The sequence below is a fragment of the Haliotis cracherodii genome, unplaced genomic scaffold, assembly GCF_022045235.1.
Source record: "Haliotis cracherodii isolate W230 unplaced genomic scaffold, xgHalCrac1.p SCAF_13, whole genome shotgun sequence".
NCBI lineage: Eukaryota > Metazoa > Mollusca > Gastropoda > Lepetellida > Haliotidae > Haliotis > Haliotis cracherodii.
Window position 1 is genome coordinate 39,080,371 of NW_027266268.1, and position 15,323 is coordinate 39,095,693.

The 15,323-nt window shown below is 42.0% G+C and overlaps 1 protein-coding gene across 1 annotated transcript; it reads right to left on the reverse strand.

Moving 5' to 3' along the window:
* Positions 1 to 2,038: 2,038 nt before the first annotated feature.
* On the reverse strand, positions 2,039 to 8,636 carry LOC139459330 (echinoidin-like). The gene is made up of 5 exons (XM_071240785.1): positions 8,579 to 8,636; positions 7,383 to 7,471; positions 6,247 to 6,337; positions 5,241 to 5,466; positions 2,039 to 2,107 (listed from the first exon to the last, which is right to left on the reverse strand). Exons 1-5 carry the CDS (start codon positions 8,634 to 8,636, stop codon positions 2,080 to 2,082), a joined length of 492 nt encoding a protein of 163 aa, XP_071096886.1. The 3' UTR covers positions 2,039 to 2,079.
* Positions 8,637 to 15,323: the final 6,687 nt, after the last annotated feature.

Consider the following 15,323-nt stretch of genomic DNA (forward strand, 5'->3'; position numbering starts at 1 on the left):
CGTACAAGTCTCAATATAGACTATTATCTAGTCTGTGAAATGAACATATTTTACAGAAAAAAACAGTTGTTACATTATAGTTAAAATGACCCGAGACTTTCCCTGATACTGCAGTAATCTCAACTTGCCAGTATATACTTGCATAGGCTGTATTGGATATGTTTGTTTCAGGGTCTGTATAACAGACTCGTCAAAATAAGGATTTGCATCGGGCATCAATCTTGTCACTGATGCGTGAAATATTCTTCACAATACTACCATTAAACGATTTGAAAGTTTTACGAAGGACTCGAAAGTTGTAACCGTGATCACAAAACTCTTCGTAGAAAGAACTCGATTGTACCCCATGGTCAAGACCTGCTTGAATATTGCTGGGCGTAAAGAGAAAGTTCCCCACTGGGAAGGTGAAGTCATTCCTCTTGTCATACTGTCTTCCAGGGATTCATTTTCAAGATTGAGAAATTGAAGTGATTAATAACAAAGCTCATAAATGGTTTTCTTTGTCAAATTGAAAAATCCAGACAGCTTGTTTCAGACAGCTGAATATCAGACATTTCAAACTGGTCGGGATCGGAGTAACTTTATTCAGATCCACCCCACAAATATCTACACATACTGCCTGGGAAATATATTCAATAAGGCCCAGGCAAGTAACAATATTTGGCAAGTCTGTATCTGAATATGAAGAAAGTCTCTGGCCTCCTTTTTATACTTCATAACTATATTTAACGACTGTTTTTATCGGTCAAATAAGTTCATTTCAGAGACAAGATTTTAGTCTGGGACATCCAATCCCGAACTGAGAACTGCGGCAACTGTTGTAGTGCGCATGTTCTCCGTGTAGAGCCCGGGTAAAGTTTGACAGAGGTGCGTATTGTGATATTGTGAACATTGAACCAGTTGACATAACTGTGTGCCTCCATTGCACGCTCTGGTTCACTCTGATGAATCCCCCAGTGCTCACTGGAACTGGAGTGACGGTAATACTCTCCAAAACATTACAAGAGCATGACATATAATGTTATGATCGGTTGCCAGAAGAAAGATCAGTTTTGAAAAGAATGCCCGAGATACAACGGTTATGGAACGAAACCCGACATGCTACAAACTGGTAGAACTCAGCGAGTGGTTACCAATATGTTCAATGTGTCTCAGTCCGTAATTTGCAGACTTTGGAACAGGTTTCTGCGGACTCAAAATGTTAAGTCCAGGATCGATTATTCAGAAACCAGGCTTTACGAAATCGCCAATCAAATCGCGATTCACTTGTGCCAAGCCCTCAGGGTCCCAGCTACTGATCAGGATGCCGTTGTTTAACGCTCAGGTGATCGTAACTCCCATATCTTAACATAGACTTACAACAGTCGTAGCGCTAAGGTTTATTTGTACAACGATACCCAGGGCAATTAGACATCGTCTGCATGCAGTTTATCTTCATGCTCGGCGACCAACTGTGGTACCCACGTTAACGCTGCTGCTACACGTGTAGTTACCGTTACCAACAACCCCCAGCAGCCAAACATCACCAGAAAACAATAACCAGCGAGGGGGCCTACCTTTTCCCCCACAGAGCACGCCGGGGACATGATCGGGTGACGTCAACGTCGACGTCAAAGGCCACCAGCTACGTCAGCTGAACTCGGTCAGGCGCTGCAAGAGGATTTGACAAGACTCCCTCAAATTGTCATTGGGAGATGATTGGGTCCATACCACGCCGTGTGAACGAATGTTTGACCAATCGTTGGGGGCATGATTCATTGTGGATCACGTCATCTCAAACGTTCATTTGTTGCCTCCACATCTCTGACGTCTTTTATGGTTGTTCTGTTCTGTTGATCATCATATTAACACCTAACCCTTCCTTTTTTCCTACCCATCTGTTACCATCACTCGATACGTCTTTATATTTAATCATCAGTTAGTTTCTATTTGGGGGAGTATTTGGTCATGAAGTATAGCAAGAGGTCACAACTAGGCATGTTAGAGCTGACAGCGCAATCCATTTGACAAACTGACCACAATTAGAAAACAAGGCAAATTAAAGAGTTCATTGCGTTTATTCATAAACACGTCGCAATTCTAACCGATGATAACATTACTTGGTTCACTGAAACAGAAATACAAACGGATGCAGTACATGAAAAACGTCCGGCATTTCATACTTTAAACTGGAAAGAGCAATGGCCACGGAGGCCCTCTCGTGAAAGGAGTCTCAATTCGCTGTACAGAGTTGCGTCCCTAGGTGTGCCCTGATCCTATCATTCGCCATGCTTAATGATTATTACCAGTAACCGGTTGAAGTAAATGTACAACGCCGCACTGAAGAGTATTTCCGCTTTATCGTGGTGTGTTCGTGGGGGAGGAAAGCTGACGTCGTTTATGTTAAAGGCGTTCATCTCTCAGTCCGTTTGACTCCAAATGAGAACGAAGAATTGCAAAATAACTCGAAATCCAGAAAAGTGTATGAAACATCAATACGGTACTTGACCATGAATACCCTGTACCCAACAAAATCTGAATTGTGTTTAATTTAAGACCCATGACGGATGAAGTTCTTTAAGAAACTATCATGTAATTTTGTATAGAAATGTGTACATGACACGTAGGGGGACAAACCGTGGAAGGCACAGCGCAAGCACGGTCTGCACGTGCTACACAGTGACCGTGTTCATTCAATGACAAGATGCGCTACTCAGCAGATGTTAAACAGTTGATGTTGAATGTGTATGATTTCTTTAGAAGTGAAACGCTTCAAAAGCTCTTGGTATGTCCCCTCAGAAACTGAAAAATGTTGTTAGTCGACGAGATACACAAAGTCAGGCCAAGGAGGTAGGGAACATGTCAAAACCACGCAAGGTTGATAAATTAGACAGAGCGTTAGAGGGGCAGTCTCATGATAATTTCAGTCGCAATCTGACTCGCTCATACCATAGATCTCGTCGTCGGAACTGCTGGTGCCTGAACCGATTGCCACTATTATAGGTTGGACTGTTGCTGGCCGTAGTCCATCTCGTGACCAATAACGTGGCTCTATCTTGCCAACGACTGTGACCACACAACGACTCCATGTTTCTACTGTTACCCGACCAAGGGATTCCTTTACGAGTTGTTCAACGTCTCGTAATTTGAACGTTGTGTTCGAACGTCCAACGTCACCCTTGACGATGCCCCATACCAACTCGATTGGATTCAGGTCGCAGTGATAAGGTGGCAGTCGTAAGACAGCGTGACCCTGACCCTTGATGTAACTGTCAACTTTATACACGGGGTCAGGTTTCATAGTTTTGATGATTTCATAGAGCTGTGGTTTCGTCGCTCGAGAAGGAAAGGTTATGTTCCTCCGTTGCAGCCAAGTAACCATGTCTCCTTTACGGTTATTAGAGGTTGGAGTCTTGCTTTCTGGATCCTGCACACTATGATACGGTGCATTGTCCATGACAATGAGAGACTTGGTAGGTAAAGCAGGGACTAATTTATCTTTCACCCACTCCAGAAATACATTGCCGTTCATTTCTGTGTGGTAGTCCCTGTTGTCTTTGGCCTTGGCTCTAAAGACGAGGTCACAGTCTGGGAGAAAACCCTGACTAGCAGAACCAGCATGGAGAACTATGCGTCTTTCACCCTTTCCCATTGGTAACTTTCTACCAGACTCCTTACAGTCACCACTGGGTACCCACTGACTGCTGGCTGTGTGTGACGCATTTACCCATGTCTCATCTAAGAAGACGGGCTCATATCCTTCTTCACGTTTCTGCTTGATGGTACGAAGGTAATGATTTCGGAGACGAACAATGTCAGACCGTTCACACAACACAGCCCTATTTTCTCCAGTTATCTTTTTGTATTTGTAACCAAATGTATGCAACAGCTGCCATAGTTTGTACTTTGTAACACGAAAATCATGGTCAGTTTCAAGGTGTTTCTTCAAAATTCTTAGGGACAGGTACTTATTTTCTGAGTGCAGTTTAACAATTGCACGTCTGACTTGATCCCTCTGAAAACTGTCTAATTTATCAACCTTGCGTGGTTTTGACATGTTCCCTACCTCCTTGGCCTGACTTTGTGTATCTCGTCGACTAACAACATTTTTCAGTTTCTGAGGGGACATACCAAGAGCTTTTGAAGCTCGTTTCAAAAATTTATTAATTGCATAAAAAGGCTTTGCTCTTTCTGCTTCACTTCTAAAGAAATCATACACATTCAACATCAACTGTTTAACATCTGCTGAGTAGCGCATCTTGTCATTGAATGAACACGGTCACTGTGTAGCACGTGCAGACCGTGCTTGCGCTGTTCCCTCCACGGTTTGTCCCCCTACGTGTCATGTACACATTTCTATTACAAAATTACATGATAGTTTCTTAAAGAACTTCATCCGTCATGGGTCTTAAAATAAACACAATTCAGATTTTGTTGGGTACAGGGTATTCATGGTCAAGTACTGTATTGATGTTTCATACACTTTTCTGGATTTCGAGTTATTTTGCAATTCATCGTTCTCATTTGGAGTCAAACGGACTTGTACAGTGAGAGCGGACAGTGACAACAACTACAAATCTTCTTCAGGACGAATCTGTGATGTGAACCCATGATCTGATTATGGTACGCCTTTGGGGCGACACTCTATACACAAAATTGTGACGCCTTCGACGACGAGGAAATCCGTCACTATCATATACCAAATTAAGGGTTTTATATGTATGTATACAGAATGGTATCAGGTCTTTAAGATCGGTGGTGAATATTTATTGAGAATACACGAATAACGAAAGCGAATTGGGTTTTTTTATAATCAAAAGGGGGAGTGAGTTAGCATGTTTTTACGCCGCTTTGAGCAATATTCCAGCAATATCACGGCGCGGGACACCAGAAATGGGTTCCACACATTATACCAATAAGGTGAACCGGACCTAGATCTTCGGCGTGACGAGCGAACGCTTTAACCACCGCCCCCATAATTTTATAAAATACGTTTATAACGAACACGCTTATAACGAAGTGACAGATATAACGAACTGTTTTTTTTGGTTCCGGCCATTTTGCGGTATGGTATAGTTGAAACGCTATAACGGCTTGCTTTAGATTATAACGAACAAAAAATATTGGCCCCTGTGAGTTCGTTATAACCGTAGTTTACTGTAACTGCAATCTGCAGGGTCCATGCATGCCTTCGGCTATATCTCAAGTAGAAAATCATTTCAGATGGGGGTTGTTATTTGGAAATAATCCGGTTTACTCACGGTTGCTCGCAGATGAAATACTGACGCACTGAACATACGTTGTCATTCCACTTGAAGCCAAACCTACTTTCTATTGCCAATTCCAAACAATTCTCCGTGTTGGCCACATTGTCTGGCTGTGTTGGTGCCCAGTCCGTGAATATAACCGGCTCTTGGCTGTGTGACCACATCCAGTGGCTCTCGCTCAGTAGGTCGTTTCCTCCTAGCCACACTGCTCTTGTGCTCACTATGAAGACGAGAAACATATCTCGAATTTAACCCGTGTCTCAAATAAATATGGTTCCATTAGGTTTGGTTGAGATGAGAATGGGAGTGTGTGATTGTTACTGAACGGCTTAGACAGCAATATTCCAGCTTTATCTCAGAGGCCTGTAATACATAACCTACCAGGCAAACCAGTGACTGAAATCATGAACACTATCCCGTTTGGGTTCGAACATCACGGAGTCAAACCACCCGATCCACATAGTCGTCTCTGTGGTTTCATGTAACCGAATGCCCCCGTGGGGATTCTTGGGAAGAATGTATCCCAGAAACATATGCAGATCGTCAGAAGCGACCACATAGAGAGGGTGTTCGGGCTCGGTGATTTGGTTGTACCCCGACAGCGTGGATCATTCTTCATCATATCAATCACTGGATTCTCCGACTGGTTATGGACCCGTGAAGATCCGGGGTAGAATAGGTCTTCAGCAACCCATGCTTGCCGTAAAAGGTGACTATGCTTGTCGTAAGAGGCGACTAACGGGATCGGGTGGTCAGGCTCGCTGACTTGGTTGAGGCTTGTCATCAGTCCCAATGGCGTGGATCGATGCTCATGATATCAATCACTGGATTGTCTTGTTCAGACTCGATTATTTACAGACCGCCGTCATAAAGCTAGAATATTGCTGAGTGCGGCGTTAAACAACAAATCAAGCCAAAAAAACCCGACTGGTTATGTACATTATTTCACCGAGGATGTATGTCACTTCATGTGAATCTTATGTTATTATAAAGTACTCACATTTTTTGTTTTTCAGAAAACTTATTAAGAATTCGTTTTCTGCATTAGTGTCGACCTCCACGAGAAAAGCATCATAATCTTTGCAAATGTCCTGGAAGAAAAGTGAGTGAGTGAGTGAGTGTGCTGGGTTTAACGCCGCTTTGAAAGTAGTCCAACTATGTCACGGCGTGTGCGCTAACTGTGGAAGGACAGCCCGAAGTGATGAAGGTCTCAGACGTTTACCAAAAGAACCCACGAGCTTGGTTCTGAGGAGGAAAAAGCGTTCAACATTCTTGTAAGACCGTATAAAACCCTAGTATAGAATCGTAGCAGTGCTTTATACGTTTTAAAACTTAAATGGCATGGACAAAGCGATATTCATTACTTGGTACTGATGAATTCTTTCTAGTGTGGAATATAAAGAACAAAGTATAAAAAGAACTCTGCTTTACCCATTATAAATGGAAAGGTGTCAGAAAGATAATGGATATTCCTTTAAGTTTTATGTTTCCATGATACGAAACATTTGAAGTTATCAAACGTAAAGTTGATAGTTGAACACGATGAAACATTTGCTAATGTATGTGAAATGTAATGTAAGGACCATTTTTGCCCACCGTAAATGGGAAAGAAAATATTGTGTTGAAAGTATTAAGTATATGACAAACTCCCGTTTGTCTTACCATCATTTTGTAATTTGGTACTTTGGACATTATCCAGCCTTTAATAACATGCATTACAAAGAGTAGATCTGTCGAGATCAGCTTTCGTCTACATATAGTGTTGTTTGAAGACCCAAATGCTCAAGACCGTATGATACACTCGTAGTCGGAATCATACTCCGGATTTTTAGTAGAAAATTCATATGATTACGGAAAGAGGTTTGAAAATTTCAAATTTTCATTTGACCCATAACTTCCATGATAATACACAAAAATGGCTTTCATTCATTAAACTATGCAGATCGGTTAAGCCAAATGGGCCCATATTCGGCCTCTCTAATTATATGTCTTAGTAAATACAGGTTCTTGGTGAACGTTGTTTCCACCTGGGTAACAAAGTGAATTGGACAGAATAGGTGTTTGATATTTTGTACGTATTGTCAGAGATATTAGGTTAAACAGAAACAATGGAATCGGAGTGTCTGTTTGTCTCACGTCCGCTCCGGCCCATGTTGACGGGTTCTTGATCAGCGTGTAACAGCTTGATGCATACGATGTCCAATAGTCGGGACAGGAACAGTCGACTTCAAAGATACATATTGTTTATAAAGCGATGGTGTCTTCAAGTTATTTGTCTGTTTTGTTTGTTGTTTGACGCTAGTAGCCTAGTGGTTAAAGCGAATTTAAAGGAATTCCCCCGCGCCCATGACAGCCCGGAGGGCGGGGATCGGGGATTCGATCCCCGGCAGCGTCACTCAAAAGACGTGGAAGGATAGTACATAATACTTACTAACCTTGACCTTGAGGATCAAGTTAGATGAGGGGCGGTCGGGTAGCCTAGTGGTTAAAGCGTTCGCTCGTCACGCCAAAGACCCGGGTTCGATTCCCGACATGGGTACAATGTGTGAAGCCCATTTGTGGTGTCCCCCGCCGTGATATTGCTGGAATATTGCTAAAAGCGGCGTAAAACATACTCATTGACTGACCTTTTAACGCCGCACTCACCCATATTCCAGCTATATGACGACATTCTGTAAATAATCACTTCTGGACCAGACACTCCAGTGATTGATATCATGAGCATCGATCTACGCAATTAGGACACGATGACATGCATCAACAAAGTTCCGTTAGTCACCTCTTGCGATAAGTATAGTCGCCTTTTATGGTAAGGATGGGTTGCTGAAGACCTATTCTAGCCCGGACCTGTTAAAAATATCTTCTTTGGGAATACAAGTTGTATTACTACATAGTAGTATATGTTTTTTACCAATACAGGATATTTAGAATTTTTAAAACATACTTTTGAGACAGGAATAGAAGCGCTGATTGATTTGGTTTCACACATTGTACCCATTTAGGGAATCGAACCCGGTCGAAGCAAACGCTTCATCCACTAGGTTACCCGACCGCCCCTTTACCTCTGTGGCACCTAAGTGCAGTTACACCTTAATGAAATTCTAAACAGGTAAAGACTAGGTATTGTTTACTTTATCTTGCAGTATTAAAACCTTTATCAAAATTAATGTTTCATAAACACCTCCTTCAGTCCAGAGAAATATTTCACAAAATTATTTCAGGGTTATATTTTGTGCGTATTTTACATTTCGTAACAAACAACACCTAACGTACTGAGTGATGTGGAAATAGTCACTCGCATTCAGAGGTGAAACTAAACTGGAAAGACATACCCAAGGTAAGCACAACCACAGCTGCCAACAGACGGAATATAGCAGTTGTATACACCATGGCTGCGTCGGGTATAACCTAGATGTCGATGGGCAGCGCACAGACGTGTGTTTAAGAGATAGGTACATATGTAGAATGCTTATCTATCTTATCTGTACATAGAGTACACTTGTCCTATACTTGTACTGAAAGTAATATATAACCTTCTTCAACTAAGATGGGGACAAACTAGAAAATAAACTAAACCTCTCAGTTTTTATCATTGTACTGGTTCTGCCGTGACGAGAGGCTACTGGTTCTGCCGTGACGAGAGACGACAAAAGCTACTTTCGACAACAGTTTACGTTCAACACAGTCCATGTCTTTGGTTTCAGTATCCTTATGCATGTAATGTCACCACACAAAACTGCGACGAAAGACCTGTATTCTAGTGCCACCTGATTGACTGGCATGTAGTCCTCTTTGAAATGATCACAAGCACCTGTCAGAACACATTTGTCAACAACAACAAGTGTCATTCTGATATGGTTTCAACCGCGAACATACTCATTTACTGTGGATAAGGTGCGGTATTTGGATATTTCTCTTCCAGTGTCCTCTGCTGTAAGTTTAGGAGTTTCTACCTGTTCCAACATAATCACGGTGCCGGTTCACGAAAGTCTCTTAGCGCTACGACCTCCTAACCGCTACGACCTATTTTAGGATGTCCTAGCGACATGTTTTACGGCCGTTTCACAAAGGCATCGTAAGCCCGTCGTAAATATTTAAATGTGGTTTACGACGTGGTTTAGGAGGTCGTAGCGCTAAGAGGCTTTCGTGATACGGCACCCAGTAGCCTCATCTGTATGTTCCATGGAACGTTGACTATGATCGCGGCCTTTTTTGTAGATCATAGTATGGTTATAAGCGTAAAAGTGCCAGTAGAGGCTTATGGCCTGTAACAATTTCAAAACTTGACCATGAACATAATCATTTGTGAAATTCCTTCAATCAATAAATAACACTGTAGCCTTCACCATCCAGTTGGCAGATATCTCGGCAGATGTGAGGTGAAATACGTGTGTGTGGCTGCTTGAACTAATCCGGACTAATGCCCATTTTAAAGTGCTAGAGAGATACCATGCCGCAGTATAACACGAATACCCCACTCAGACACAGTATACCAGTCCTTGTTTTATCCCCTTAATGCAGAGTGCCAAACAGGGTAACAACAAATACCATCTATAAAAGTCTTTTGGTATGACGCGGCTGGGGATCGAACCACCGACCTTCCGCTCTCCGGGCGGACGCTCTACCATCAGACCACGGAGGCCGTCTCTCGGCAGGTGTGAGAGTGCGGGATACATAGTATGGTGAGGTGAGGTGAAATGGGGATTAACGTCGCGTCCAAGATTATTGCACTTATATAGCGACGTGCATGCACGTGTATGTATGTGTGAGGCTGCTTCTACTAGTGCGGACTAATGCCCATTTTAAAGTGCCAGCCAACTGAGATCCCATGCTGCAGTTTAACACGAATACCCCACTCAGACACAGTGTACTGACTCCGAGCCGACCAGTCCTTGTTTTGTCCTTGCCGAGCGCCAGACAGGGTAACAACAAGTACCATCTTTTAACGTCTTTTGGTGTGAGGCCGGGGATCGAACCCCTGACCTTCCGCTCTCCGGGCGAACGCTCTACCACTAGACCACAGAGGCGGTCTCTCGGCAGGTGTGAGAGTGCGGGACACATGGTATGATACCCAATAGGTCTGTCTGTTCCATCAGGAGAGCCCGTGTGCCAGTACGGCATCAACACCATACGATGGTGCGTGACACTGTAATAAGATGGGTTTTAAAAGATCAAAGTGAATAAGCACATCTTCTGATTGAACCAGGTTCTTAGACTTGAGAAAAGCACTTCTCTATCACGCAACGTCTTTTCTTAGGCGATACAGTGGCTCCAATGTGCCCGGGATAACAGGAATGAATCTGTGATGAGAGTTCAAAGCCTCAAGATATGCTGTTTGTTTGTTTGTTGTTTAACGCCGCACTCCGCAATATTCTAGCTATATGACGGCAGTCCGTAAATAATCGAGTCTGGACCATCAATTGGGATACAATGACATGCATCAACCAAGTCAGCGAGCCTGACCACCCGATCCCGTTAGTCGCCTTTTACGACAAGCATAATCGCCTCTTAGGGCAAGCATGGGTTGCTGAAGACCTATTCTACCCCGGATATGCACGAACCTCGCTCACTGTTCTTGGTTCAGGAGCATTTGTGATCGACCCAGTTTTCTGGGCACTGGATGTTGCCCATTGTTATCGAACATTGTGACCCGAGCATTCCACTTCTTCAGCCATAACAAACACTTCTCACGTTTCAATTTCAAACCTGCATCAGAATGTCTTTGCATAATTCATCCACAATCTAGATATATTGGGGATAATCTTTGTCAGAATTGATATCCTACAAGTATTCTGCTGAGTTGGCAATTCCTTGGAGTAATGTTTCAACGACCTGTTGAAATATTGCAGGTGCTGATGACACACCAAAAGGCAATCTGGAATATTGAAACAGACCTTTGTGAGTGTTAATACCGTATTCGACGTAATAAGCGCGAGATTTGCTTATGTATTGGCTAGTGAACAATCCCAAACAGCACCCCTTCCGATCCCTATTAGCATATAATACACACTCGTGTGTTATATGCACCCTTTATTATTGGCAATTTAATTCTGGAAGAATATATTTGTCGTACATAAACATTTCAGGCTGTCAGCATAAACCACGAAATTTATCTTTCAACTCTTGATTTTTCAACAAAATAATATTCTAATAGGAGCCCCCTGTTTCTAGTTTTGAGAGCGCCCTGGGCGTTTATTACGTCGAATACGGTAACCTTTTGGAATCTTCGTCTGGAACAAGTTGGTGGTATGCATGACTCATGTCAAGGTCTGTAAATTGTTCACCTCTTCCAAGGTTTGGATTGGATACTGTTCAAGTGTGGACACTGTGTACTCACCGTCAAATTGTATGCCCCGTCAGGCTTGATGAGAGGTACTACTAGACATCCCCATACAGAATGTTTAACTGGTTCCATTGTCTCTTCTTTCTGCGGTCTATCCAGCTCATTCTCTCTCATCCGTCCCATAACATAAAGCACTGAACTAGGTTTGTAATACCCAGGTGTTGCATTAGGGTCAACATAAATCTTGGCCTTGAATCCTTCACGTTTTCCCACTTTGGTTTCACATGAATCATTCAAGGTGTGGATTTGATTCATGTTATGCAACGTTTTACTTTTCTATACATTCAAATCCAAGTTCAGCTGACTGAATGTTTCAAAACAATTGTCCAAAATACATAGTTGTACAAACAAAGAATAATCCCTCAAAGATCGATATTTTAATTTCATCGCATATGGAACCATCCTGAAGTTGCTAAATACCTTCGTGTTTTAGCATTCCCAGAGAGACATGGTTCGACAAGATATCGACTTTGTTAGGTACACTAAATTTACTAAATATCTACCTGTGCGTTTCTTTAATTGAAGAGTGTGTATATTAGCTTATTGTCATATGCATTCGCTGTGCACAGTTATCTATAGCTCTTGCATCGTTCGCACTTCTTTAAGTAGCTTGATTGACACATTGACAGTTTTGTAATTATAGGTATCTGGGTTCGTTGTCCGTACAGCTGACACACAAGGCTCAACACAAGTCTTAATGGTAGTCAAAGTTACTTTGACAACACCTAAAAGTGCAGCATGCAGACAACCGAAGTCAATTACATGTAAAATTGAACACCCTTCCTCACCGACCCCCGACACAAGGGACAGTGTTTTTTGTGTCTTCTAAGCCGAACATTTGAAACATTTATCAACAATTCATGTTAATTTAACACACTTTCCATGATCCTTAGGAAACGGACGTAAAAGGTCCCTTGTTGGCGTGCATGTACTTGGATATAGCCCCGTGGTTTCTCGGCGCCTCCTCAGCAGCCCGGCGGCTCACTCACTCATCTTTTGATGTTGTATTATGCGGCAGGGTTCCTTAAGTTAGAATTGTAATGTGAGTTTCGTGGGTTGTGTGTGAAAACAGTAGGCTACAGCTAAAAACATCCATGCAGGTCTTGCAGTTAAAATGTTGGTTTTTTATGGATAACAACTTCTTTGATACTGTAAAAAGGCGACGTTTCGGTATTGATCCTTATACCGTTGTCAAGCAAGACTGAATGAGGGTTACTTACTTACTTATATTGGAGATTTAACGTACGCTTTCCGACTGCAAGCGTATGTCGCACACGGGCCCGGCCAGGCCATTTAATGCGTTTCCTAAAAGGGGAAAAGTGAGTTTGTGCAACCCAGGAGGGGGCTTTAGGGGTTACTTATATAGTAATTTTGAAATTTTGAGATTTGGAAAGAATGCCAAGAGTGGGTGGGGGACGAACTAAGGGAGCTGTGTGTGTTGGGTGGTTATCAAATAAGGTAGTTTTGGTTTTAATATTTTATTTGGGGTTTAAATGCGACTAATTAGTCCTGTTTTTATTAGATATATGCCTAAGGCTTTGAATTTTTCTAATTTATTTTGTGGATTTAGGATTGATTCTAGTGTAAGTCCGGTTTTAAGATTTAGGATGGTCTGTAGTGTTGTTCGGTGTGTTTGGTAGTGTGTGCAGTGAATGAGTACGTGTTCTGGTGTTTCTTGTTGTTTGCAATGTGGGCAGTTTCCTGTTGTATGTAGTTTAGCTATTTTACGGTGATTATTTAGTTTGGTGTGTCCTGTTTGTAGTTTGGTAATTATTCTGTCGATTTTATTGGATGGGTGTAGTATTTTGGGTTTATTTAGGGTTTTTTTGAGTACTTTCCTGATTTGGCTATTTGAGTTTTGGTATATATTTTGCCATTTTTTGTTAATTTTTTGTTTAGTGACACTTTTGATTTCTGATTTTGAGCTGGGTAAGTTTAAGCTTATTTCTGGGAGTTTAAGGGATAATTTTGCTGCTTTATCTGCCTTTTCATTTCCAAAGATTCCTACGTGGGCGGGGATCCAAATGAACTCTATTTGTTTACCTACCTTAGTTAAGTTGTTTAAGCTATTGAGTATTTGATTTATTAGTTTGGGGCGGTTTTTAGTGTTTTTATTTTTGAGGGCTTGTAGTCCACTGAGGTAGTCGGTTAGGATGAGGAGTTTTTGGTGTTTTTTAGATTGCTGATTGTGTAGTGCTGAGGCCATGCCCATTAGTTCGGCCGTGAATATGGATTGGTTGTTTGGGAGTCGGTAAGATTGTGTGTCTTTGGTTGGTTGTGCGATGTGGACTCCGAAACCTGTGTGTTTTGAGATCGGATCTGAGGATCCGTCTGTGTATATGTGACACCAATTTGGCCAATTTTCATGTATGTATGCTAGTGTGGTGGTTTTAGCGATGTTAGGATCGGTCTGTTTATTTAGTGTATCGGCTAGTGTTGTGTCTATTTTTGGTATTTTAAGTTTTGGAGTGAAGATATTGGATGATTTATTGTTTTGTTTAAGATTATTTATTTTGTGTTCGTTTAGGTAATTGGTTATTCTTTGGGAAATTGGAGTAAGTAGTGGATGTTTCCGGGCTATGGCTTGGTTTCTAGGGCTAATATTTTGTTTTATTAAGTTTTCGATTAGTGGGTTTGATTGGGACGCGGCCCAGAAGTTTAGGGTAAGTTGTTCCCTACGTAGTTTAAGTGGCATTTCTCCTGTTAAGGCCTGGAGTGAGGTGGAAGAGGTGCCATGTTGAGTTCGTGTGATTAGTTTTAGGGCCTGATACTGGATTGAGTCTAGTTTTTTAATGAGAGGGTTGTTTAAGGTGTCGTAAATGGCACTGCCATAGTCTAGTTTGGACCTAATTAGTGATATATAGAGTGAGAGGAGGGTGTTTTTAGAGGCCCCCCAGTTGGAGCCGGTTAGGCATCTTAACGCGTTTAGGTCTTTGCTGCATCTGGTTACAAGGTTTTTAATGTGAGCATCCCAGCTGAGATGTTCATCGAAGATTAATCCTAAGAATTTGGTTTGTTTTTGGAATTTGATTGGTTTGTTGTTTAGTTGGAGGTTTAGGGTGGCGGGTTGCATATTTTTGTGTTTAAATACTATTCCTGTGGTTTTTTCTGAGTTTAGGGAGAAGCCCCATTTGTCAGCCCATTTTTGTATTTTATTTAGAGATTTTTGTAGTAAGTTTTGGGCCATTTTCATGCTTTTAGTGCGGATCCAGAGGGCTCCATCATCCGCGAATTTTGATGTGTTTACTTTGGGGGATAGTCCCTCGAATAGATCGTTAATCATAATATTGAAGAGTCACCTGTTTATTGGCTTCATGCCCCCATTTGCTTCTAGCTATGTGTTTTCTGTCCATCGTGTTGTGACAGCATAATCCCTTTGTTGTCACACCTACCTATGTTATCCCACTCTTGTATGCCCTTGTTGTTACTGTTAATCCTCTATTGTTAATCATCCACTTGCTATATATATTCTGCACTATGTCCCTCATTCAGTCTTGCTTGACAACGGTATAAGGATCTATACCTAAACGTCGCCTTTTTACAGTATTAAAGAAGTTGTTATCCATAAAAATTGTGTCTATCTTGTCATCCGTCAACTTCTAAGTAATGCCTATCAAACAAGTTGTTGTTTTTTTGTTGTTTAACGCCGCACAGAGAGCAATAAGTTCAATTCGCCTATCCCTTTGAGAGTCCGTGCTTAAAGAGAGTGTCGGGGCACGGTGTGCGTGTGTGTG

What these genes read in the sequence shown, in the direction of transcription:
- LOC139459330 (XM_071240785.1), bottom strand. Translation starts at nt 8,636, where the DNA reads ATGGTGTATACAACTGCTATATTCCGTCTGTTGGCAGCTGTGGTTGTG. An exon ending in CAACATGGGCCGGAGCGGAC is followed by an intron (nt 6,338 to 7,382) that starts GTGAGACAAACA and finishes CTTTTCTTCCAG; the next exon opens with GACATTTGCAAAGATTATGA. An exon ending in TATTTCATCTGCGAGCAACC is followed by an intron (nt 2,108 to 5,240) that starts GTGAGTAAACCG and finishes TTTCTGTTTCAG; the next exon opens with TGAACCAAGTAATGTTATCA.